At 43.0% G+C, this 26,848-nt stretch overlaps 2 protein-coding genes across 5 annotated transcripts in view; both read right to left on the bottom strand.

Annotated features, from left to right (window-relative positions):
• The window catches only part of LOC120034920 (F-box/WD repeat-containing protein 7-like), a 205,134-nt gene extending 195,626 nt beyond the window's left edge, over window positions 1-9,508 (bottom strand). For both annotated transcript variants that reach the window (XM_038981611.1, XM_038981612.1), the window contains exon 1: window positions 9,096-9,508. The gene's annotated coding sequence lies outside the window, so the exon portion shown is untranslated. The remainder of the gene's footprint in view (window positions 1-9,095) is intronic.
• Window positions 9,509-13,935: 4,427 nt separating this feature from the next.
• On the bottom strand, window positions 13,936-26,125 carry LOC120035181 (transmembrane protein 154-like). 3 transcript variants are annotated; one of them, XM_038982005.1, is made up of 9 exons: window positions 25,922-26,125; window positions 24,336-24,407; window positions 24,140-24,205; window positions 23,967-24,026; window positions 23,565-23,723; window positions 23,150-23,207; window positions 20,545-20,621; window positions 19,973-20,019; window positions 13,936-16,782 (listed from the first exon to the last, which is right to left on the bottom strand). In XM_038982005.1, the coding sequence occupies exons 1-8, from the start codon at window positions 26,040-26,042 to the stop codon at window positions 19,985-19,987; spliced, it is 648 nt and encodes a 215-aa protein (XP_038837933.1). In that variant the 5' UTR covers window positions 26,043-26,125; the 3' UTR covers window positions 13,936-16,782; window positions 19,973-19,984. The 3 variants fall into 3 exon arrangements, with proteins under 3 accessions (XP_038837933.1, XP_038837934.1, XP_038837935.1); XM_038982006.1 differs by lacking the exon at window positions 19,973-20,019; XM_038982007.1 differs by lacking the exons at window positions 13,936-16,782; window positions 23,150-23,207 and having other exon boundaries at window positions 19,987-20,019.
• Between the last annotated feature and the right edge of the window lie 723 nt (window positions 26,126-26,848).

The raw sequence follows: 26,848 nt of genomic DNA, 5'->3' as shown, positions 1-26,848 counted from the left end.
TGGGCGATGTTGGCGTTTGCCAACTGGTCGAGCACCAGTACACACTACCAAGTGCGCAATTTTTCAGATGTTGCCCTATCGGAGTTACACTAACAGTGTCACTGCTATTAGCTTCATGACATACATACTATGGAAAGCCATTTGGGTCTTGCGTGTCAAAAGATGGTAGCACTGTCAAAGCTGTACAAAAGTCTGCAAACAAGCAAACACCGGCCACGAACGAACGATGTGCTTAAAATACCGCGTTGGTAATAAAGCATAATTTGTTCGACCGCAACTTCTGGGGTAGCTAGCTTTAGCTTGGTATCTAGCTAGCACCAATACACCAGCCTGAAAACAATGACCAGTAGAAACTGCAGTCATCTTCATTTTTCTTAGCAATGATTTTGGAATCCTTGTAAGTATTAGCTAGGTAGCCACTTCTTGTTCGACTATTGAAATTGAACTTCAGATCATGAAAATAGCTAGCCAGCTACTTAACCCTGTTGCCCAAAGCAAATGTTATAAGCAGCCAGCTATGTGGCAGGGTCTACAGTCAATCACGGATTACAAAAAGAAAACCAGCCCCGTCGCGGACCAGGATGTCTTGCTCCCAGACAGACTAAACAACTTCTTTGCTCGCTTTGAGGACAACACAGTGCCACTGACACGACCCGCTACCAAAACCTGCGGACTCTCCTTCACTGCAGCCGACGTGAGTAAAACATTTAAAAGTGTTAACCCTCGCAAGGCTGCAGGCCCAGGCGGCATCCCCAGCCGCGTCCTCAGAGCATGCGCAGACCAACTGGATGGTGTGTTTACGGACATATCCAATCAATCCTTATCCCAGTCTGCTGTTCCCACATGCTTCAAGAGGGCCACCATTGTTCCTGTTCCCAAGAAAGCTAAGGTAACTGAGCTAAACGACTACCGCCCCGTAGCACTCACTTCCGTCATCATGAAGTGCTTTGAGAGACTAGTCAAGGACCATATCACCTCCACCTTACCTGACACCCGAGACACTCCAATTTGCTTACCGCCCCAATAGGTCCACAGATGACGCAATCGCAACCACACTGCCCTAACCCATCTGGACAAGAGGAATACCTATGTGAGAATGCTGTTCATCGACTACAGCTCAGCATTTAACACCATAGTACCCTCCAAACTCGTCATCAAGCTGGGTCCTGTGCAACTGGGTCCTGGACTTCCTGACAGGCCGCCCCCAGGTGGTGAGGGTAGGTAACAACATCTCCACCCCGCTGATCCTCAACATTGGGGCCCCACAAGGGTGCGTTCTGAGCCCTCTCCTGTAATCCCTGTTCACCCACGACTGCGTGGCCATGCACGCTTCCAACTCAATCATCAAGTTTGCGGACGACACTACAGTGGTAGGCTTGATTACCAACAACGACAAGACGGCCTACAGGGAGGAGGTGAGGGCCCTCGGAGTGTGGTGTCAGGAAATTAACCTCACACTCAACGTCAAACAAAGGAGATGATCGTGGACTACAGGAAACAGCAGAGGGAGCACCCCCCCTATCCACATCGACGGGACAGTAGTGGAGAGGGTAGAAAGTTTTAAGTTCCTCGGCGTACACATCACGGACAAATTGAATTGGTCCACCCACACAGACAGCGTGGTGAAGAAGGCGCTGTAGCGCCTCTTCAACCTCAGGAGGCTGAAGAAATTTGGCTTGTCTCCAAAAGCACTCCCAAACTTTTACAGATGCACAATCGAGAGCATCCTGTCGGGCTGTATCACCGCCTGGTACGGCAACTGGTCCGCCCACAACCGTAAGGCTCTCCAGAGGGTAGTGAGGTCTGCACAACGCATCACCGGGGGCAAACTACCTGCCCTCCAGGACACCTACACCACCCGATGTCACAGGACGGCCATAAAGATCATCAAGGACAACAACCACCCGAGCCACTGCCTGTTCACCCCGCTATCATCCAGAAGGCGAGGTCAGTACAGGTGCATCAAAGCAGGGACCGAGAGACTGAAAAACAGCTTCTATCTCAAGGCCATCAGACTGTTAAACAGCCACCACTAACATTGAGTGGCTGCTGCCAACATACTGACTCAACTCCAACCACTTTAATAATGGAAGAATTATGTAAATAATGTATATCACTAGTCACTTTAAACTATGCTACTTAATATAATGTTTACATACCCTACATTACTCATCCCATATGTACAGTGGGGAGAACAAGTATTTGATACACTGCCGATTTTGCAGGTTTTCCTACTTACAAAGCATGTAGAGGTCTGTAATTTTTATCATAGGTACACTTCAACTGTGAGAGACGGTATCTAAATTCCAGAAAATGACATTGTATGATTTTTAAGTAATTAATTTGCATTTTATTGCATGACATAAGTATTTGATCACCTACCAACCAGTAGGAATTCCGGCTCTCACAGACCTGTTAGTTTTTCTTTAAGAAGCCCTCCTGTTCTCCACTCATTACCTGTATTAACTGCACCCGTTTGAACTCGTTACCTGTATAAAAGACACCTGTCCACACACTCAATCAACCAGACTCCAACCTCTCCACAATGGCCAAGACCAGAGAGCTGTGTAAGGACATCAGGGATAAAATTGTAGACCTGCACAAGGCTGGGATGGGCTACAGGACAATAGGCAAGAAGCTTGGTGAGTAGGCAACAACTGTTGGCACAATTATTAGAAAATGGAAGAAGTTCAAGATGACGGTCAATCACCCTTGGTCTGGGGCTCCATGCAGATCTCACCTCGTGGGGCATCAATGATCATGAGGAAGGTGAGGGATCAGCCCAGAACTACACGGCAGGACCTGGTCAATGACCTGAAGAGAGCTGGGACCAGAGTCTCAAAGAAAACCATTAGTAACACACTACGCCGTCATGGATTAAAATCCTGCAGCGCACGCAAGGTCCCCCTGCTCAAGCCAGAGCATGTCCAGGTCCGTCTGAAGTTTGCCAATGACCATCTGGATGATCAAGAGGAGGAATGGGAGAAGGTCATGTGGTCTGATGAGACAAAAATAGAGCTTTTTGGTCTAAACTCCACTCGCCGTGTTTGGAGGAAGAAGGATGAGTACAACCCCAAGAACACCATCCCAACCGTGAGGCATGGAGGTGGAAATATCATTCTTTGGGGATGCTTTTCTGCAAAGGGGACAGGACGACTGCACCGTATTGAGGGGAGGATGGATGGGGCCATGTATCGCGAGATCTTGGCCAACAACCTCCTTCCCTCAGTAAGAGCATTGAAGATGGGTCGTGGCTGGGTCTTCCAGCATGACAACGACCCGAAACACACAGCCAGGGCAACAAAGGAGTGGCTCCGTAAGAAGCATCTCAAGGTCCTGGAGTGGCCTAGCCAGTCTCGAGACCTGAACCCTATAAAAAAAATCTTTGGAGGGAGCTGAAAGTCTGTATTGCCCAGCGACAGCCCCGAAACCTGAAGGATCTGGAGACGGTCTGTATGGAGGAGTGGGCCAAAATCCCTGCTGCAGTGTGTGCAAACCTGGTCAAGAACTACAGGAAAAGTATGACCTCTGTAATTGCAAACAAAGGTTTCTGTACCAAATATTAAGTTCTGCTTTTCTGATGTATCAAATACTTATGTCATGCAATAAAATGCAAATTAATTACTTAAAAATCATACAATGTGATTTTCTGGATTTTTGTTTTAGATTCCGTCTCACAGTTGAAGTGTACCTATGATAAAAATTACAGACCTCTACATGCTTTGTAAGTAGGAAAACCTGCAAAATCGGCAGTGTATCAAATACTTGTTCTCCCCACTGTATATACTGTACTCTATACCATCTACTGCATCTTGATGTAATACATGTATCACTAGCCACTTTAAACAATGCCACTTCATATAATGTTTACATACCCTACATTACTCATCTCATATGTATATACTGTACTCGATACCATCTACTGCCTATGCCGTTCTGTACCATCACTCATTCATATATTTTTATGTACATATTCCTTTACACTGTGTGTATAAGGTAGTTGTGGAATTGTTAGGTTAGATTACTCGTTGGTTATTACTGCATTGTCGGAACTAGAAGCACAAGCATTTCGCTACACTCGCATTAACATCTGCTAACCATGTGTATTTGACAAATAAAATTTGATTTGAAATAGTGTTAAATAGCATCTTTGACACACAAAGACCCAAACGGCGTTCCATAGAAATCCTGGTTGAGAATGAAACCACTGAACAAATGAACAACGAAACAGCACAGCAAGTAAGTGAAAGAAATAGGTTTTGATTATGTTTTACTAGTAACGGGGACATACGTAAATGCCAAAAAAATAACTTTGATCAATGTGGTGTGTTTGTAACCTTTATTGAACTAGGCAGGTCAGTTAAGAACAAATTCTTATATACAATGACGGCCTACCCCGGCGAAACCAGGACGACGCTGGGCCAATTGTGCGCAGCCCTATGGGACTTCCAATCATGGCCGGGTGTGATACAGCCTGGATTCGAACCAGGGACTGTAGTGACGCCTCTTGCACTGAGATGCAGTGCCTTAGACCACTGGGTCCATGTGTGTGTGTTAACTACTTAACTGTACTAGAAAGCTTTCAAAAAAGGCAGCTCAAATTTTGAATAATGGTTATCAGTATCGTTCTTTTGGCAAGGAAAATATGGGATATCGGCCAAAAATGTCAGATCGGTGCATCACTAATTTGTATCTATTATTTGCAAACTTTATCATGAAATGAACAGCAGCAATACAAAACCATCACATTAGACAGTACATTCCTCACACACTAGATGTGTAATTAAAGGGGAATTGCACTCAAATCAAAATGTTTTCGTTTTCCTCCAGACAACTGAGAAAATATCATTTGGGAAGATAAGAGAATAAAAAAATTGCTTTACCCAAGAAGGTTCCACTTCCAACCAACATTTACAGATTCATTGAGAGACAAACTTAAAATCAGCAAGGCACCTTCTTTGTACATGGAAAAAATATTTTTTAGAAGTTGTTTATTAACCATTAAAGTAGCAGGTACACTACCGTTCAAAAGCTAGGGGTCACTTAGAAATGTCCTTGTTTTTGAAAGAAAAGCACATTTTTGTCCATTAAAATAACATCAAATTGATCAGAAATACAGTGCAGACATTGTTAATGTTGTGAATGACTATTGTAGCTGGAAATGGCTGATTTTATAGAATATCTACATAGGCCCATTATCAGCAACCATCACTCCTGTGTTCCAACGGCACGTTGTGTTAGCTAATCCAAGTTTATCATTTAAAAAAAGCTAATTGATCATTAGAAAACCCTTTTGCAATTATGTTAGCACAGCTGAAAACTGTTGTCCTGATTAAAGAAGCAATAAAACTGTCCTTTAGACTAGTTGAGTATCTGGAGCATCAGCATTAGTGGGTTCGATTACAGGCTCAAAATGGCTAGAAACAAAGAACTTTCTCCTGAAACTCGTCAGTCTATTCTTGTTCTGAGAAATGAAGCCTATTCCATGCGAGAATTTGCCAAGAAACTGAAGATCTTGTACAACACTGTACTATTCCCTTCACAGAACAGCGCAAACTGGCTCTAACCAGAATAGAAAGAGTGGGAGGCCCCGGTGCACAACTGAGCAAGAGGACAAGTACATTAGTCTAGGTTGAGAAACAGATGCCTCACAAGTCCTCAACTGGCAGCTTTATTAATAGCACCTGCAGGTTGGTGGCACCTTAATTGGGGAGGACGGGCTCTTGGTAATGGCTAGAGCGGAATAGGTGGAGTGGTATCAAATACATCAAACAAAGTCCTCAACTGGCAGCTTCATTAAATAGTACCCGCAAACACCAGTCCCAACGTCAACAGTGAAGAGGTGACTACGGGATGCTGTCCTTTTAGGCAGAGTTCCTCTGTCCAGTGTCTGTGTTCCTTTGCCCATCTTTAATTTTTATTGGCCAGTCTGAGATATGGCTTTTTCTTTGCAACTCTGCCTAGAAGGCCAGCATCCCGGAGTCGCCTCTTCACTGTTGACATTGAGACAGGTGTTTTGCGGGTACTATTTAATTTTTTAAATTATAAACTTGGATTAGCTAACCCAACGTGCCGTTGGAACACAGGAGTGATGGTAGCTGATAATGGGCCTCTGTACGCCTATGCACTTATTCCATTAAAAATCAGCCGTTCCCAGCTACAATAGTCATTTAAAACACTATCAATGTCTACACTGTATTTCTGATCAACTTGATGTTATTTTAATGGACAAAAATTTGCTTTTCTTTCAAAAACAAGGACATTTCTAAGTGAACCCAAACTTCTGAAAGGTAGTGTATATTGACACTAAGGACACGAGGAAGGGGAGAGAAGAAGAATGTGCCTATTTAAAAAGATGAATATATTTTTTGTGTAGCTCTCATGCTAAAAAAGGTTGTAGACCCCTGCTCTATTACAACTCCCATAAAAAGGAGACTTACATAGCCTATATTCATGACCTAATATTAATGGTATATACTAAAGAAAAGCCACTTGACAAGGTTAACCTCGCAAAGCAATCACACAGGCATTGAAGTGAGTAAGAGTTAGGCTATACAATACATGACTAGTCTATACGTTACATGACTCGTGTGTATAAGATGTCGGTTAATCTGTTATTGAGTAGCGACAGGCAGTATCACCTTGGTAATTCCAAGCACAAACTGTACTGAGAGAATTGTGTGTGTACATGTTTTTATGCTGTGAGAGCAGCAGCAATGGTGCTGATTTTGTTATCTGTTATTTGCATGGCTGTAAGAGCATGATGCAAGCCCTCTTGGATAAATCACCACTCGACACCAAAGGGTATTAAATGAGTGGACAATTTAATAACCAGGCCCGTAGACTTAGAGTTTCAGAGGCCCTCAAAGAAACATCCAGCCAGTCCACATAAACAATTTGGATTAATGAACATGAATGTGTTCCATTACTCATCTCTTAACATTCTCCATCACCACCACAATCAGTGTGAAAAATGCTGTTATTCAGAAGAAGAAAAGAACTTTGGTTGTCCCACTTCCTGGCTTTCATTAGAGAGGAGTACTGCATTGTTTTATATATATCTTGGAGTCCTTAAGGGCCTTCTCTCTCCCTCCTGCTTCTCTCTCTTCTTCCATTCTGTTAGTCTGTGGAGGGCCTGAGCTCCGAGGAGTTATTGAGGACTCACTGTGCAGGGAGAGAGCAGAGAGGCTCTAAGCCTTATGAAGACAGAGGGACTGAGGGAGAAAGAGAGCAAGAGGAGAGCACAGAGTTAAAAGGAATTATTTGAGCAGGAAAAGAAAGGGGTTTCCTTTATCTTACTTTCCTACTTATAATTTAACTTTATTTTGTCTTGTGCAGGGGACAGCACAAAAAGGGACCACACTGAACTGTCAAGATTGCACGAGAACCCTCAGCACCAAGTCTTGAGAAGAAAGAAACTGGCTGTAGAGACTAGCAGTATGTACCTGCCTACAGGACAATGCATTGTTATAGGCATACACCTTTATTTTGAGGAACTATAGGTGGCTATTCACGGGGCCCAGATTTGTTAGGGGAGAAACGCAGTTGAAAAGACTATTCAACTGGTGTCTTGTTTAACATTCCTAAGTGCTGCATCACATATCCTTACAGTTGTTAGAGAGGAGTCATCAGGTACATTTCATAAGGAAAATGTCACATACAGGAAGAACAATAATACATTTGACAATAGTGATTACATAAGAAGAAAATGCAGGTATTGCCGACATGACACCCTATAGTCTTTCATAAGAGTAGACACCAAGTTTTGAAATGCACTGTTTACTTTACTTGATTCACTGTGGCAACGCAGTCAAGTATGACAGTTAGTGATACTGGGATGGTAACAGTAGTTACCTCAAAACCGCACATCAAACCTAACCCATCTCTCACTCCCCGTCATTTTAATGGGACTGTGCACACGTTGGCTAGTTTTTGCAACTATTTCGGTGTGATATCTAGGCTATTTTGATACGTTTGCAACGTTACCCATACAGGTTACGTAAACAGAAAATCTTAAAGTGACAACAATATTATTTCAGTCAATTTAAAACACATAACTAGCCAATATGAGAAGTCACTGTGCTTGGACGTTTTGCCTGGGTGTGCAGATATTGCTGTATTAGCTAGATGTATAGTTAGCACGTGTTTATTTTTTATGCATGGTTTATATGAAATTGTACACTTACAAAAAAAGAGTTGCATTTGTTATCCTCGCTTGATAATCTCGAATTTCTACATTCTGACTGATGCCATAGCCAGGAGCATGTGCTCGGCTTACACTGGCGCCGTTCCTCGCGGCTAGTAAGATGCACTCCAAAACGTTTACCTTGCTTCACCAGCCTTACGAAAAAACACTAAGCAAAATAACATTTGATAAAGTACAATCCGATAAACGTTAGCTTGCTTAGGTATCTAACTCGAAAGTCCGCTCTTACAAACTAAACGTTATTGTGCATGCATGCTGTGTTGTAGCGAGTAAGTCAGGATGTTATGCTATCAGAAATTGGATGACTAGCATTAGCATAACAAAAGGAGACTGGCTAGCTAGCTTGATTTAGCGTGCGGTGCAATCTAGTTGGATAGCTAACTCACTCTCCAGCGAATCACTGAAATTATAAACCAACACTAACATAACGTTAGCATACTCCCGAAACAAAACAAGCAAAATAAACAACGTAAGACTTGTTTTTCGTGCAATGAAAGTGTGTTCTTGTCAGCCAGCAAGATAGCTAGCTAGTGCTAGTTAAAGTCCAGCAGATGGTTGGTAACTAGCTACTAACGTTAGCTGACAGGGACTACATTAGCTAGCTAGCCCCATTAGCTAGGTCAAGGTGGTCATGTTATTTATTACAAATGTATCCGTTTCGTTGCGTCTGAAAACACAGATTAACACATTTAATTCGTTCTCAATGTATATGCAAAGCTGATGTTTACAAATATCTTAATTTAGTGAGAAACACTCTTGCAGCTGGCTAGCAAGGAATCGCTAGCTATCTCGCTGAAGTTAGATAACCATTCCGCTGCTCACTGTCTGGCCCACCGCTCTATTGTAACGATTTCTACGCCGGCACCACCCGTTTCCTTGTACCTCTTACCTCCGAAATTATCAGAGTGGAACACAGCAAAATGGACTCCGGCTCCGCCTGATGTGTCCAGAAAAACGGAGAGCTCCTCTTCAGGATACAGCTCACGTCGATGGCCCTTTTTGCCGTTGGGGTCTCCCTCCGCTTCGTATTTTCTCAGCAGTAGTTAGCTAGGCAACCTTCCCAGTTAGCCAACTGGCTAGCCTCGGATACCACTCTCAATACTTTATTTTCTGCTTAGATATGACACCAAATTATAATATTTTTCAATTCGTCCAACAGTTCGGGTCACCCACAGACAAAAAAAATCCACTCGGGGATGGTGTATGGTCCGTGTCCGACCAGCACTGAAGGGGAATTAGCTGAAAATTAGACAGAGTTTATTCACTTGATGCTCTCCGCTACCTCAAGCGATAGTGCTCTCCGTTCTCTGTTCACTGACTAGTAGAGAGTTGGTAGTCGCGGGATGATGACGATAACAAAAATCATTTTTTAGAACGACGCAAACATGTTACGTCCGAAATAGTTGCTTGAACCTGTACTGTGTAGGGTAGTTATTATAATGAATATGATTGTTTTCATATAATTGGTCCAGTCTATTAGCTACTGTTTCTTATATTTCATACAAAGTGTGTGCGTGTGTGTGATTGTGCGCTTTATGTTTGTATCTTTTATTATTTTTTATTGTTGCATTTCGTTGGATGATGTATACCATGTGTATCCAGTACATATGATTAATACAACTTGAAACTTGAAATGCATCTGTGTGAAAAACCCAGGAGATTCCTACCAACTAATTTGAGCATAACGCTATTTCCTGGACCAGTGTCTAGCACAGCACTGAAGCGAAGCGGCTGTGTGCCCGGCATTGTTTTGCTTTGTTTTACGGTCATTTCCATGTCCTGTATCTTAATCTGCCAGGGGAAGCTAGTCTGAAGGCCTGAGATATCAGTAAGCGCCAAAGAATGTGATTCTGAGGAGCATGGAATTGACACTGGCACTGAGCCAACGAAAGCTGAAAAATATGCCTCAAAGTGAGAGTGAGTGAGGGAGAGCTTTTCCAGGCCAGGCAGACACAAATAAACTAAGAGCCTCTGTGGATAACAGAGCAGCCTGGCAGTTGAAACCTTCACATGCAGGGAATCCTTATGTGGAAATTGAAAAGTCCCTCTGACTTGTCTGTCTTCATATTCGAATAGTACATTAGGTTGATTTGAGTATCCAGACAAAGGCAGAGGAATCAGTATGGTCATATTAGTTTTCACATTGAAATACCAAAGGCTTTGTTGGAGTTATATGTTTAGACCACATCGCATCGGGCAACATAGAGTTGCGGAATATGAGGGGAAATTAATAACGTTAACATCCTATATGTCTCGGGACAGACCCAGGCTCCATAGAACATTTAGAATACGGCAGGAATCCATCAATGACAGAATGTCAGCTCTGTATGTTAAACCTCTGGATAGGGACACAACAGGACAGCTTATTGCTGTGACGATTCTCAATTTACATAGCGATATTCCTCACATAACTGCACACATTACTCCGATTAACATGGAGCCTAGGCTAGGCTGTCCAGACCACAGCTACAGAGAAAAAAAACCACAACAAATGGCTTCCATCTGTTTCTATGACTGCTCCACCACTAGCATCCAGACCAGTGCTGTTGGAGAGTGCTCAGCCACATTTGGCTGTTAAGACACTCACTGGAATTGGGCCTGGCCTGTGCATTCTCATTGTGCCTTTTTCTTACAAATCATAACTCCGCTCTCTGAAATAGACAAGGCTTCCCATTCTATTTGCATCATATGTTTTTTAAAGACCAATGACAAATCCCAGATGTCTTTCATCTCGCTCACAAAGTCTGAACTGAGTCTCAACTTGCGCCGAGGTATTTCCAGGCCCGCAGAGTTCATAGTTTGACACACACCCAGTGTCCATTGATGGGCTGCTGTGTTGTGTTGAGAAATAGAGGGTCACAGTCAGTGATGGAGAACTGCTGTTGTCTGCTGACCATTAGGTTGGATGGTGGTCATGTGGCTAGTCTGTGTAATGATGGATGGAAAGTGGGTTTCATCATAATAATACAAAGCTTTCCCACATTCAGGAAACTTCTTTGCTCTGTTTTGACTAGATTAAACCATTACTCTGAGGTCAAGCCCTTACAACCGCCAACATGACCATAGGGAAACACAGCTCTTACTCTGTACAATAGGGAAGATGACATCGGTATTGTTTGTATAGGCCTTTCCCTGTGCAGTAGTTAAATAAGCTCACAGAGGAAGAATATAGCTCAGTTGGCTGCATCAGGGTTTCTTGCTGTGAATGAAAGGGTTAACCCAGTATTGCCGGGAAAGGATCATGTGTTGCTCATCGGGCGTGCTGTGCCACACACAGCAGCAGCATAGTGCAGTGTGAGATCTCATATCTTTGATGATGAGTGCGGGAAGGAAGGGGGCTTTTCTCTTCTCGCCGGACACGACTTGTCAAGAGGGCCTCGGCCTGGAGGCAAAGTGTGTCACTATCATAGATGTGATGATACCACACACACACTTTCTCTGTTTCACACACACACACACACACGTCTGTTTCCCTGGTGTGTACTGTGGCTGTGTGTGATTACCCTCTGCCCACTGGTTCAGTGTAGTAGGTAGCATAGATAAGCCACACACAAACAGAAAGATGAAGAGATGAGAAAGAGGTCGCCTCAGAACACCGCAGCCTCTCTGGAAAAGGAAAACATGGCTGACTGTGTGGCTGAGAGAGAGAATTGATTGGATGTGACAGTAACAATGGCTCAGGCCAGATAATGATACAGTGCACTACAGTAAGCCATGGATCCAGTACAGGGCAGAACAGACTGAGGATAGTGAACACAGAGAGAGAAACAGAAACCTGGTATGGCATTTGAATTGAATGTACAGTGTTGATATCACAGATTTCAGATGAATATATTTTTCTGCTCTGGCAGGGCAGAATGAACACGGACAAAACAGAAGGCTGACTTGATGAATGTATTGGTATCTCAGAGAGATGTATCTATCTCTGTGAACTGTCATTCATCAGTCTGTAGATTCACTTATTAGATTCCCATGAATAGATACTGTATCGTTTGTATAAAGAAAAGTTATTTGCAAGTTGACCCAATTCTCAGAAGAAATCTGCCAGCTAATCATCTTGTCTTCTATTTTTCTCACGCACAAGAAGTTGTCTTGTCATCTTGGCTCGTATCCTATCTCTTTGGATTATCTCATCTGTTTATTTGAAGTGGCCTTTGTCTGATATCAGTGAGCGTCAACATTAGGCTTAGGTCATGTTTAGGTTGTGTCAGATCACCTTGTATGAGCGGCCCTTTCTGCTACGTACAAAGACACGACACAAACCAGAGCAACAGAATCTAGCTCTGACTGTGAGAACAATGCTCACAGCCCTGGAAATGAACATTTGTAAGCATACACCGCTGTCATGAAGGTTACATATGAAGCAGTCTGAGGTCAACTACCATACACTGCTGTCATGAAGGTTACATATGAAGCAGTCTGAGGTCAACTACCATACACTGCTGTCATGAAGGTTACATATGAAGCAGTCTGAGGTCAACTACCATACACTGCTGTCATGAAGGTTACATATGAAGCAGTCTGAGGTCAACTACCATACACTGCTGTCATGAAGGTTACATATGAAGCAGTCTGAGGTCAACTACTACACACTGCTATCATGAAGGTTACATATGAATCTGTCTGAGGTCAACTACCAGTCCAGTGTAATATGTGGTAGTATAATAGTTATTAGCTGATCTGTGATCCGTTTTGCATTTCAACTGTTAACAATTACAGTAAGTTCAGAATCAGATAAAGTAATATTTAGGGGCAACCTTTCCCTGGGGTGCGCAGTAGAGTACCAACACGTGCAGTGCTATATCAACTAGATGTTTATTTATTTAACTATCGGTAGGCAAGTCAGTTAAGAACAAATTCTTATTTAACAATGACGACCTACCCCAGACAGCGCTGGGCCAAGTGTTCGCCACCCTATGGGACTCCCAATCACGGCCGGATGTGATAAAGCCTGGACTTGAACCAGGGACTGTAGTGACGCCTCTTTCACGGAGATACAGTGCCTTAGACCGCTGCGCCACTCAGGAGCCCAAACTATATCAGATATATCTGACAAGACAGATGTATTTATTTTTTGATCAAATGTTTATTTTATTTTATTTATATTGACATAGGGGTACAAAGAAAATATGGAGGAGACACATTAACCCTCCGCCCTGAACCCCCCCCCATCACTCAAGACATATTTATAAAGTAGCTCTATAGACTTCTTAAATGACTTGTAAAAGTCTCCTCTAGACACTCATCAAAAAACGCCAGATGTTTCAATGATCTAAAGAGATATAACATGTTTATATGCCATATACTGTCACTCTAACTGTCCAGGTGAAAAGCAGAAACACTGGTGGGAGACCTTGAGCGGTAGTTTCAGACAGTACATTGGTAATGATGTAACGAGAGAGAGAGAGGAGGGAGAATAGCGAGTCCATCTCTCCTGGCGTTTATTCCTTATTGATATGCATTGCTTTCCAGGATATCTGTCCTTGCTGCTCTTCGCCAGCCTCCTTTAATATTAATCAAATTACCATCCAATGAGCGTCCATCAGGTATATAGAGGGAAGAGAGGGTAGAGAGAGGGGGATGGGGGATGGGTTTCTGGCTCTACCACACACGCACACCAGTGGAGGCTGCTGAGGGGAGGACGGCTCATAATAATGGCTGGAACGGAGCATATGGAATGGCATAAAGCACATGGAAACCATGTGTTTGATAGCGTTACACCTATTCCACTCCAGCCATTACCACGAGTCCGTCCTCCCCAATTAAGGTGCCACCAACCTCCTGTGACACATACAGGGACAGACGAAGTGGCACACATTAATGGGCCCGCGCACACAAACAAAGTAGCGCGTCACAGATTTATTGATGATTTACAAATATGCAAATATATTGTCCGGACAGTTGGTTCCTTGTTGAAATTATTACTCTTTACTACAATAACTACTGCTGTAACACTTAAATTACTGACAAGTATGAGGACCTAACAGAGATTGAGGGACCAAATTCACTCCTATGACCATAAGCAAATATCAATATTTGTATCAAATCAAACACAATATACACATTTAAAAAATATACATGCAAGTAAAAAAAAAAGATCTTCCACATATTTACAATGAAAGTTACTGCAAAATACTGACTGTCACATAGAGCTGAGCATAACATTTATACATTGATGTGACGAGAATTTGTAGATTCAGATTGCATATCAACAACACCACTATCATTGGAGGAAAAACATATTCAACCAATGAAAGACAGTGTACCATCAACAGGAATGACATGCTTAGGAAGTAATGACAGTAATTGTGAAATTCTGTTTCTCAAAGAAAATCATGGAAAACAAAATATCTCAAGACAGTCACTGTATATAACAACCCAACTGAAATTTGCACTCTGTGAAAATATCTCGCAGACTATCTCAGAAATTACCTTCCCTAATCCCTCTTGAATTCTAAACAGCTTTAGCATTGCGTGACGCGCATGAACCAAAGCAAAGCAGTGTACCAGCAGTTCTCAGTTATCTCATGCATAAAACGATAGACAGGGTTTCGTAATTAGAGTCGGAGTTTGTGAGAGCGAGAGAGACAGAGAGAGACAAAGAGACAGAGAGACAGAGAGAGAGAGAGAGTGAAAGAGAGACAGAGAGATAGATCCACATGCAGTCTGTGTACTACAACCAGAAGGGACAGAGCAGAGGAGAGGAGGAGAGACTAGCTAGTCTTTAGCATAAACATTTGTTGAGCCATCATATCTATCATGGGACTGGGTTAGAGCCATCATATATATCATGGGACTGGGTTAAAGCCATCATATCTGTCATGGGACTGGGTTAAAGCCATCATATCTGTCATGGGACTGGGTTAGAGCCATCATATCTATCATGGGACTGAGTTAGAGCCATCATATCTATCATGGGACTGAGTTAGAGCCATCATATCTATCATGGGACTGAGTTAGAGCCATCATATCTATCATGGGACTGAGTTAGAGCCATCATATCTATCATGGGACTGGGTTAGAGCCATCATGTCTATCATGGGACTGGGTTAAAGCCATCATATCTATCATGGGACTGGGTTAAAGCCATCATATCTGTCATGGGACTGGGTTAAAGCCATCATATCTATCATGGGACTGAGTTAGAGCCATCATATCTATCATGAGACTGGGTTAGAGCCATCATATCTATCATGGGACTGAGTTAGAGCCATCATATCTATCATGGGACTGAGTTAGAGCCATCATATCTATCATGGGACTGAGTTAGAGCCATCATATCTATCATGGGACTGAGTTAGAGCCATCATATCTATCATGGGACTGGGTTAGAGCCATCATATCTATCATAGGACTGGGTTAGATCCATCATATCTATCATGGGACTGAGTTAGAGCCATCATATCTATCATGGGACTGGGTTAGAGCCATCATATCTATCATGGGACTGGGTTAAAGCCATCATATCTATCATGGGACTGGGTTAGAGCCATCATATATATCATGGGACTGGGTTAAAGCCATCATATCTATCATGGGACTGGGTTAAAGCCATCATATCTATCATGGGACTGGGTTAAAGCCATCATATCTATCATGGGACTGGGTTAGAGCCATCATATCTATCATGGGACTGGGTTAGTTGGCTGTTGGAATAAGACTATATACCATCTGGTATGGCTTTACTGTGGGCATGGAATATGTGTTTATGTTGTAAAGGGGAGGGCCTGTAGGATCTTTGGAGGTCAAGTTCTGATATTGTTGTCTGGGTGTCAGAACATGGCTACCGACACCTGCTTTCAGCAATAGTTTTATACGTTTTACTCCACAGGAGGCTGCTGAAGGGAGGACAGCTCATAATAATGGCTGGAACGGAGCGAATGGAACGGGATCAAACGCATGGAAACCAAGTGTCTGATGTATTTGATAGCATTCCACTCATTCTGCTCCAGCCATTACCCCGAGCGCATCCTCCTCAATTAAGGTGCCACCAACCTCCTGTGTTTTACTCCTTCCTCTCTCACTGATTCCTTCTCTCACTGCATGACAGCTGAATACAAAAGACAATAAAACAATCACATAAAAAGTGTATATGAACTTGAAACAATGACTAAAAAGGCATTGTACTGATGGCGTTGCAAAAAGCATTCAGTATTAGGCCGACCACAGTCAGGATCCGTGTAGTGAAAGGACTATTGCCACACACTGTTTCTCCATAAAGTCTATACCACAGTACAATTGACGGTGGAGTGCGCAGATTTTAAGATGTTACGTTCTAAGAACGTTTAACTTGTGTATTTATTGTTACTTGTCTTTTGTTTATGCTGAAATGGAAAATAAATTCAGCATTTCCTGTTTTTTGCAGTCACCTTGGTGGAGGTGTTGCTTTCTCGTTGTCAATGTGGTCGGTTGATGACATTGCCTTGACATTGACATGAATAGAAGAAGCCTGCAGTGCTGCTGGGTAACAGAATGTCCTTCCCTGCGATGGGGAAATGTCCTTTGTCACCGGCAGTACAGCAAGAGGACGGTTGGGAGAGAGAATTGACTGACTCCATGACTCTTTAGGGACTAGCCTAGAGGAGACAGACAGACAGGGAGAGGTCATGTGACTACATACAGTACAGTACACGTTCATACAATCAATAGAATAACATCCTTCATTGGAAGGAGTGACGTGATGTTTTAATATTCGTTTGGTTGTCACACCAGACCCTCTGACCTACAGTATCACAAGCCAAAGGTCCTTGGGAAGGAATGAGAATGATGTCATTTCACAATCAGATACGTTGATCCTCTAGTCTACACCAAACTGTCAATAAATCCCCCATTGGAAACAACAGATATTTACAGTTGATTTCTATGTACTTACAGTAGGTCTACAATAGGGCATGCTGTCTACAGCAGCGGAGGCTGGTGGGAGGAGCTATAGGAGGACGGGCTCATTGTAATGGCTGGAATGGAATTATGGAACGGAGTCAAAAATGTGGTTTCCATGTGTTTGATGTGTTTTATACCGTTCCATTTATTCCATTCCAGACATTACAATGAGCCCGTCCTCCAAATAGCTCCTCCCACCAGCCTCCACTGGTCTACAGTAGGCCTGCCCTACACAGTTAACTGAGAGTAATCTATGACCCTCCACCCTTATGGCACGCTGCAAACCAACAGAACCCTGGGGGAAAAAAGCTGTGTGTGAATGACGTGAGCTCACAGCTAGTCTAATGGACCTTGACCCTCCCAGCCTTTCTGAGAGAGAGAACAAGGGGCCATCCCTACGCCCTGTTGCGCCACACTTCCATGCATGCCTGTGGTAATCGCTAACAGATGTCAGGACTCTTCCTGCTTCAGAGGGTTAGAAGGTTACGATGGGTACAGAGGACTAGGGGACAGAGTTCAGCAGTCACTGTGTGTGTGTGTGTGTGTGTGTGTGTGTGTGTGTGTGTGTGTGTGTGTGTGTGTGTGTGTGTGTGTGTGTGTGTGTGTGTGTGTGTGTGCCCTTATGTCAGTAAGTGAGGCATGTGCTTGTGCAGTCATGTGTATTTTTCTGTGCGTGTGAGTGTGTGTGTCAGAGAGATAATAGAAGCATGTGTGGGAGTATGTGAGACTCTGTCTCGCTCTGTATCTGTATCTGTATTTGTGTGTGTGTGTGTGTGTGTGTGTGTGTGTGTGTGTGTGTGTGTGTGTGTGTGTGTGTGTGTGTGTGTGTGTGTGTGTGTGTGTGTGGCCACCACGTATCAAAACAAGGTATGCAGGGGGAACAGAAATGACTGTTGTGGTGGGCCGGGCGACTGCAGGTTGACTTCGGGCGTTAGTTGAGCTGTGTTTCCTCTGACAGACTGGTGCAGCTGGCTTCCGGGTTAGGCGGGCGGTTGTTAAGAAGTGCGGTTTGGCGGATCATGTTTCTGGGGACGCATGACTCGACCTTCGCCTCTCCCGAGCCCGTTAGGGAGTTGCAGCGATGAGACAAGATCGTAATTGGATCGCAATTGGATATCATGAAATTCGGAAGAAAAACAGGGTAAAATACAAATCCCCCCCCCCCCCCCCCCCCCAAAAAAAAACCCATAAATGACTGTTGCTGGCCCAGCGTCATCTGGGTTTGGCCGTCATTGTAAATAAGAATTTGTTCTTAACTGATTTTCCTAGTTAAATAAAGGATAAATACCTGCGCATGATGAGTATGTACACTACCGTTCAAAAGTTTGGGGTCACTTAGAAATGTCCTTGTTTTTGAAAGAAAAGCTATTTTTTTGTCCATTAAAATAGCATCTAATTGATCAGAAATACAGTGTAGACATTGTTAATGTTGTAAATGACTATTGTAGCTGGAAACGGACGATTTTTTATGGAATATCTGCATAGGCGTACAGAGGCCCATTATCAGCGACCATCACTCCTGTGTTCCAATGGCACGTTGTGTTAGCTAATCCAAGTTTATCATTTTAAAAGGCTAATTGATCATTAGAAAACCCTTTTGCAATTATGTTAGCACAGCTGAAAACTGCTGTTCTGATTAAAGAAGCAATAAAACTGGCCTTCTTTAGACTAGTTGAGTATCTGGAGCATCAGCATTTGTGGGTTCGATTACAGGCTCAAAATGGCCAGGTCACAGAACAGCACAAACTGGCTCTAACCAGAATAGAAAGAGGAGTGGGAGGCCCCGGTGCACAACTGAGCAAGAGGACAAGTACATTAGTCTAAGTTGAGAAACAGACGCCTCACAAGTCCTCAACTGGCAGCTTTATTAATAGTACCTGCAGTTTGGTGGCACCTTAATTGGGGAGGACGGGCTCTTGGTAATGGCTAGAGCGGAATAGGTGGAACGGTATCAAATACATCAAACAAGGGGCGAAACTTTCAATGGGGACAGAGGGGACATGTCCCCCCCACATTCTGAAATTGCATTTTTGTTCCCCCGAGCTTTATCATTGGAATGTGATACAAAATGAGGCAACGGTGTGCTTTAGGACCATGTGGACGCCTCCGAGTGGTCTGGTAGGCTGTTTGGAGTGTTTATCCGACTGGATAAAAAATTAAATAATGTTCCTCCCACTTCTAAAACAAAAGTTGCACCACTGCATCAAACATGTTGTTTTCAAGTGTTTGATACCATTCTATTTGCTCCCTTGGAGATATTATTATGAGCCGTCCTCCCCTCAGCAGCCTCCACTGACCGAGGCCTGTATTTATAAAGTGTCACAGAGTACGTGTGCTGATCTAGGGTCAGGTCTCCCCATCCATGTCCATCTTAGTAATTATTATCTAAAAGGCTAAACTGATCCTAGATTCTTTCTCTTAATCAAATGATAGACTGTTGAGTTTCATGTTACAGTAACAGCAGGACAGGTCAACCCACGTCAATAGCAGCAGGTCATGTTATTATGTCACCAGGACAACACATTATGTCATCACCAGGCTGTCTGTCCTCCCTCCCTGTTCCTGAGTTGCTGGGTGTGACTGACGCATTCACCAGTCACCACCGTGGACTCTATTCAATCCGTATTACAGATATTCAGCGTTATTAAAGCGTGATTGAAATGTAAACGTAATATTCCGCGTTAGCGGAGACTACGTTCACGGTAAACGCTGCCTATGTCGGCTCAATCGGGAATTACCTTTACATTTATATCGCGCAATCTGTAACGATTCAGTGATGCAGATTGAATAGAGCCCATGATCTTATCCTGCAGCGTTGCTACATAAACAGCAAAGTACAGTAGAGTTGACTACTATAGTGTTAGTAAATAGCAGGTGTATGTTTACCATGATCTCATGTTAGATCCCTTGTCCAGAGTCCATTCGAACTCCACCTAAAAAAACAAATGAACAGCTCATGTGACGAATACAATATCCCTGTATAAATCACAAACAATATGGACATTTACAGTCTACGAATAGCTTTCCTATCAGTATGTACTTAGATATTTAAAGTGCACATATAAAAGGAATTGACTCCAGTCTAGTCCATGTATGAACGCTATCGTCACACTTGCAGTGGCTCAGTAATAAAGTATACAATGGCGCCCTCTATTGGAGAACAGTTATACTCTACCAACCTGTTTTCACAGTAGCATTTATCAGGGAAAGGCATGTGATTACATACGTCCAAATTTCAATTACTAAACAGGAGTGAGTAGTCAACAGAGTTTAAAACAGACAGATCTTCTTATTGTGAACCAAGAGTAGTCTAATGCTTGGAAAACAAGCACGACCATTGCCAACTAACATACAAGATATACAGCCTCAGCTCAGATTGTTCCAGTTATACATTATTTTCAAAGATAATTATTAGTGGGCTGCTATACATTTTCTCTTGGGGTTTTTAGATGACTCACCATCTTTATTCATCCACTGTTCCAGGTCTTCCATCTCCAGCTCCAACACAGAGGGGACATCATCCTCAAACATGGGCCTGGAAAACAGCCAACATAGCCAGCCCATCATATTAGTGTTTTGACATTCGAAAATGACAAAATAAAGGGACTAAAATGAAGGGAGTGTAGAGGGGAAAAAAATACAAACATCCACTGTTGAGGTATAAAGACAATCCAAAACAGTTGAGGGGTTTCTCACACGGTGTACTGGTCTCAAATTAAACTCCTTAGGAATATGCTGTTTTCCACTGATTTCCACCCAAAACTGTTGGTATTTGAATAGGCACTGTCCTTCCCTCCAATAGAGTTTGACATGATTTTCTACTCAAGGCCATTTGAGTGGTAGTATTGCTGATTCTCACAGGAGGGCGCTCTCGTCATTGATTATAGTTTTCTGTCAATGCGCTGAAGTCATCATGGACACATGATTGGCTTAGAGAGAGAGAGCATTCATATGCAGTGTAAAGTTTTGACAGGATATCGCTTTTGATGGTTATTTCCTTTATGCTAGTCTTTCTCTTACACTAAAGATACCTTAGTCATACCGTACATTCTCACACGGAGGCTGGTTACCAGGGACAAGGTGTCATATCATAGCAGGAGGAACTTGAGGTTTGCCATATTTCTGCTGAAATGCTCTTTCATAAGTTCTCAGGCTAATGTGTAAACACTTAGATTCACACATGATACTTCTTGACTATATACTTTATGTCAGATATGAGAGACTGGTGTGTGTGTGTTTGTGTGAAACAACTTGTTGAGGAAAAGAGCACACGCACGCACGCACGCACGCACGCACGCACGCACGCACGCACACACACACACACACACACACACACACACACACACACACACACACACACACACACACACACACACACACACACACGCCTGTTTCAAACTCCTCAACGTCTTTCTTTCTAAACAGGAAATAACAAACAGAGGTGAGAAAGGGTGAGGTCAAAATCATACTAAGGAAACAGATTTACCGCCTATTACGAATTTGAGTGACTGCAACTTGAAATGTATAGAGAGCACAGTCAAGACAGCAGTAGCCTAGATACAGTGCATTCGGAAAGTATTCAGACCCCTTGACTTTTTCCACATTTTGTTATGTTACAGCCTTATTCTAAAATGTATTAAATTGTTTTGTCCCTTCATCAATCTACACACAATACCCCATAATGACAAAGCAAAAACGTTTTTTTAAACATCTTAAAAAATATCACATTTACTTAAGTATTCAGACCCTTTACTCAGTACTTTGTTGAAACACCTTTGGCAGTGATTACAACCTTGAGTCTTCTTAGATATGACGCTACAAGCTTGGCACACCTGTATTTGGGGATTTTTAGTTCTCTCCAGAGATATTCGATCGGGTTCAAGTCCGGGCTCTGGCTGGGCCACTCAAGGACATTCAGACTTGTCCCGAAGCCACTCCTGCGTTGTCTTGGCTGTGTGCTTAGGGTCATTGTCCTGTTGGAAGGTGAACCTTCGCCCCAGTCTGAGGTCCTGAGTACTCTGGAGCAGGTTTTCGCCAAGGATCTCTCTGTACTTTTCTCCGTTCATCTTTCCCTCAATCCTGACTAGTCTTCCAGTCCCTGCCGTTGAAAAACATCCCCACAGCATGATGCTGCCACCACCATACTTCACCGTAGTGATGGTGCCAGGTTTCCTCCAGACGTGACACTTGGCATTCAGGCCAAAGAGTTCAATCTTGGTTTTATCAGACCAGAGAATCCTTTTTATTATGGTCTGAAAGTCCTATAGGTACTGTTTGGCAAACTCCAAATGGGCTATCATGTGCCTTTTACTGAGGAGTGACTTCCGTCTGGCCACTCTACCATAAAGGCCTGGTTGGTGGAGTGCTGCAGAGATGGATGTTCTTCTGGAAGGTTCTCCCAACTCCACAGAGGAACTATGGAGCTCTGTCAGAGTGACCATCGGGTTCTTGGTCACCTCCCTGACATTGGCCCTTCTTCCCTGATCGCTCAGTTTGGCCGGGCGGCCAGCTCTAGGAAGAGTCTTGGTGGATCCAAACCTCTTCCATTTAAGAATCTATTTAGTGTTTTTTTTAGGTTAACAGTTTTGGACCCTTGTGTACTAGGCACTAGGCAGTTGTGTACTAGGCAGTAGGTGAAACTCACTACACATTAGCACAGTTGACATGATTTATTTCTGCTGTGTTCTTGTGGACCTTCAATGCCTTTCCAAATCATGTCCAATCAATTGAATTTACCACAGGTGGACTCCAATCAAGTCGTAGAAACATCTCAAGGATGATCCATGGAAACAGGATGCACCTGAGCTCGATTTCGAGTCTCATAGCAAAGGGTCTATATACTTATGTATGTAAATAAGGTATTTCTGTTTTTTGCAAAAATGTCTAAAAACCTGTTTTCACCTTGTCATTATGTGGTATTGATTGTAGATTGATGAGGGAAATACATTTAAAAAGATATATTTTAGAATAAAGCTGTAATGTAACAAAATGTGGAAAAAGTCAAGGGGTCTGAATACCTCCCGAATGCACTATATAACTCATAGTGCAGTGTTCAATACTTACATTGGAACGTTTTCTGTGTCATCGCTACCATGCAAATATTTATCCTCTTCTACATGATCTGGAATAGGAAACCATCCTTATAGCCAACATCGTGCACCATCTCATAAAGTAATGTCAAAGTACATTAACAATATCCACTCATACATTGTATACTGTATTGTGGTTGAGTATACAACTGTAGGCCTACACACTATTCTAAATAGGTATGCACAAAGCTAAACATACCCCAACTCAGAGCTGTTTTTCACAAGTCATAGTGTTGTAAAGTACCCATGCAATGAACAGGACGACTGAATAGTACAATACATCTAGTCATAAGCAGATCTGTCATGGTGTGTGAGAATGGGGCCATGTCGCCTGTTGCTTCTCATCACGTGGACATATTTCCAGCTATAGCACAGTTCTCGTGACTTACCAGAATTGCTCTTTTCTTTCCGATTCCATCTGCGGTTGATTATGACTACGCCCACTACCATGGCGATTATCACGACCACCAGCACAACAGGAACCAGGATGAAGGTGAGACTCAGACTGTCCTCCAGTGGTGCTTCAGAGGATTTGAGCTGATCCTCCCCTGGAAGAGGAAGCATCACGGTGGGAAACTGATCGTGTTGCTACAGATGTAACACCTGCTTGTCTGCAATGTTTCTGCAATTATTTTCACCATCTCAACAATCGTTTCTAACACACGGTTTCCTTAAACACTACATCCGTTTTGTTGTTTGTGTTCAATCAATCAAATCAATCCAGTTTATTTTATAACGCCCCTTTTACATCAGCTGTTGTCACAAAGTGCTGAGGTACGGATGTAATATACCTTCTGAATTGACACCTGGACTGAATCCAGAACCAGATTCAGCTTCAGTCTCATATCCCTCTGAAATGACATAAAATGAAATGAAAAACCAGAGGGCCTTTTTTTGTTGTCATGCAAGGCTCTGATGGAAATCAGGTAACGGAATTGTGTTATGGAAACAGGTGTAATCTCACCTGAAGGACTCTCAGATGATAGGTATGAGTCTGGTGTAGGGGTAGCGTCACTTACAGTTGGGATCACTGGGGACATTGAGAAAAGTATCAACACAAGCACATCTAATGCCAAACCCGTTGGAAAGGGACAGTTATGAGCTATTGCCACCAGGTTGTGTTGGAGGAGTATGCACAGCAGATAACAGCTAAAGCTCACCTGAGAACCCAGCATCATTTTCTGTTTGTGTTTCTTCAACAGTATTTGTGTCCTCATCACCCTGGCAGAACACTACAATGAATGAAAGAGTCAATGGTTAAGCAACATAGGGCCAGGAGTTTTTCCTTATAACACGACCTGACCTTAAGCCTACTGTATAACGAGAGCCAAGGGAAAAAAAACACCACCCTAGTTTTATGCAATTTAGAATATTTGGGATTCATAAAAAACCCACGAAAGACTCCACTATGTGCAAACTACACTGAGTCAGACAGTGTGATACTGTTTCCCAGAAAAAGGAGTTTAAACAGTCAGCAGATCTTTGGATGTGAATCAGTTTGGGCCTATCAGTAGTGTACTTGGGTTGAGAGCTGTGACCTTAATCATGTTTAACAAAATGGGCCTATGTATCATACACTCTTCCAAAAATGGGTTCCAAAGGGGTTCTTCAGCTGTCCCCATAGGAGAACCCTTTTTGGTTTCAGGTAGAACCCTTTTTGGTTACAGGTAGTGCCCCTTTGGGGTCCATGTAGAACCCTCTGTAGCTGGAACCAAAAGCGTTCTACCTGGAACCAAAAATGGTTCTTCAAAGGGTTCTCCTATGGGGACAGCCTGATAACCCTTTTAGGTTCTAGATAGCACCTTTCTTTGTGTAGGTTAACCCCGGACATTCCAAGAACCATCACAGACACTTCTTACTGTAAATGTTTGGGCATGTACAGTGTAATTCAAAATCTATGTGTTGAGGAGGCATGGGCATGGCATTAAAAACCCTTTCAAATGAACATATCCCTTGGTTACCAGCCAGTGGTTACAGTGAAAAAGGCAAGGCACATATACTGGCAGTAGACTCTATGACTCTTTAAACTAAAAAGAAGTATCACACAGATGGAGATAACATACACTGCAGAGGGAACAAACTGTACCGTTAGGCCTCGGTAATGCCATTGCGAAAATGTTTCTGCAAATGGTTTTCCTACTAACAAAACACAATGTTCTCGTTCTTTCGGTGAAGATGGGTCTTTTGAAATAAAACAGGAACATCAACGTTTCACTGTGTTTATAGCTGATTCGTATCATTCGTAACTAACTACCCGTTGCAAGAAGGGATGTGAACTCAGCCTCTTTCACAACTGAAATGTAACAGAGATGTACAAAGACAATAACATCCGTTTGAATAGAAGTGAACAAGCTCTCGGAGAGCTATTCAAATATTCAACTTCAGAAAGCATTGTGAAGCAACTCAAAGACACATGTAGCCATACAGCAGCGATTACTCAGGTACGGTGTGTAAGACCTACTGGATAGAATACCATGTAGTCAAAAGGCCTAGAACTTTCACTATCTCTTCATGAAACGTGTCCACACATATTTCAGCAGCCACCACCCGCCAATATAAACCACATTTCAGCAGACTATTACATTCTCAGGCAAACTGAAAAAAAGAGCAGAACAGAGAGACACCAAGAGAAAACAGACAGGTAATGAAAGTGAGTGAATGTAGGAGAGTAGAGAAAGCCATGAAAGCTCTGTTTCCAATGAGCAGTAAGGGTAAATCATCTTTCCAATCCACAGTCCACACCTACCAGTCCCTGCCAGGCAGGCTGTCAGAGCCAGCAGCAACATGATCGACGCTGGGGTCATTTCCCTGTGCCCTCTCCTCCCTCTCGTCCTTGTGTTACCATGGACAGGGGCAGCAGCAGACATAGTGACATTGTGTGGTGGTGGTGCCCATTTCCTTCTGCCTACTAATGTCTGTCACGGCATCCTACTTCCTGATTCGGGGCTGCTTTTGACTCACCTAGAGACTCACCGAGAGGAGGAGGAGGGAGAGAATGAGAGAGAGGGCGAGGGGGGAGAGAGAGAGAGATAGGGAGGGAGGGAGGTAAGAGAGAGAGAGAGAAAAAAAAGAGAGGGAGAGAGAGAAACCTAGAGTACACAGCCACATAGCTACACACACCCAGCTGGATCACTCTTGCGGATGTGATGCAATTAACTGTGTGCCTGTAGCCACAAGCCTGGCAGCTCCTCTGCTCTCTGCTGAAGCAAATTCCTCCCAGTTAAGGTATTCAAGCAATTGGGGCATACCAAAGAGAAGACAAGAGCACAGCAAACTTACTAAATGGGGGAAAGGAAAATGTTTTGCTTAGTTACATTCAGTAAGGAGCAGCTGGTAGTTGTTCTCTGTTACACTGGTCTTCTGAAGGACCAGGTAAGCTTCTGTTTGGATTCGAATTCAAACCGCTAACAGGGTGAGAATTGAGCTCTGAAAGTTGTATACTGTACTATCTATGGATATGTCGTTATACCTCATTAACCTTCCCCCATACCTTTATCCACCTATCCCATAAAGCATAGCCCCGGCCATGACAAGTTTAGACATGATATCACAGGTGAATGATTTTTCTGAGTTGAAACATGTTCAGAGTTGAGACTATAAACACAGAAGCTTCCAACTGATACAGACTTTTAAAGAAATAGTGGCCGGCAAATAAAAAGTAACAGTACACACC

The sequence above is a fragment of the Salvelinus namaycush genome, chromosome 42 (genome assembly GCF_016432855.1).
Source record: "Salvelinus namaycush isolate Seneca chromosome 42, SaNama_1.0, whole genome shotgun sequence".
In the NCBI taxonomy this organism is placed as follows: domain Eukaryota; kingdom Metazoa; phylum Chordata; class Actinopteri; order Salmoniformes; family Salmonidae; genus Salvelinus; species Salvelinus namaycush.
This window is presented reverse-complemented; position numbering and strand designations above follow the sequence as displayed.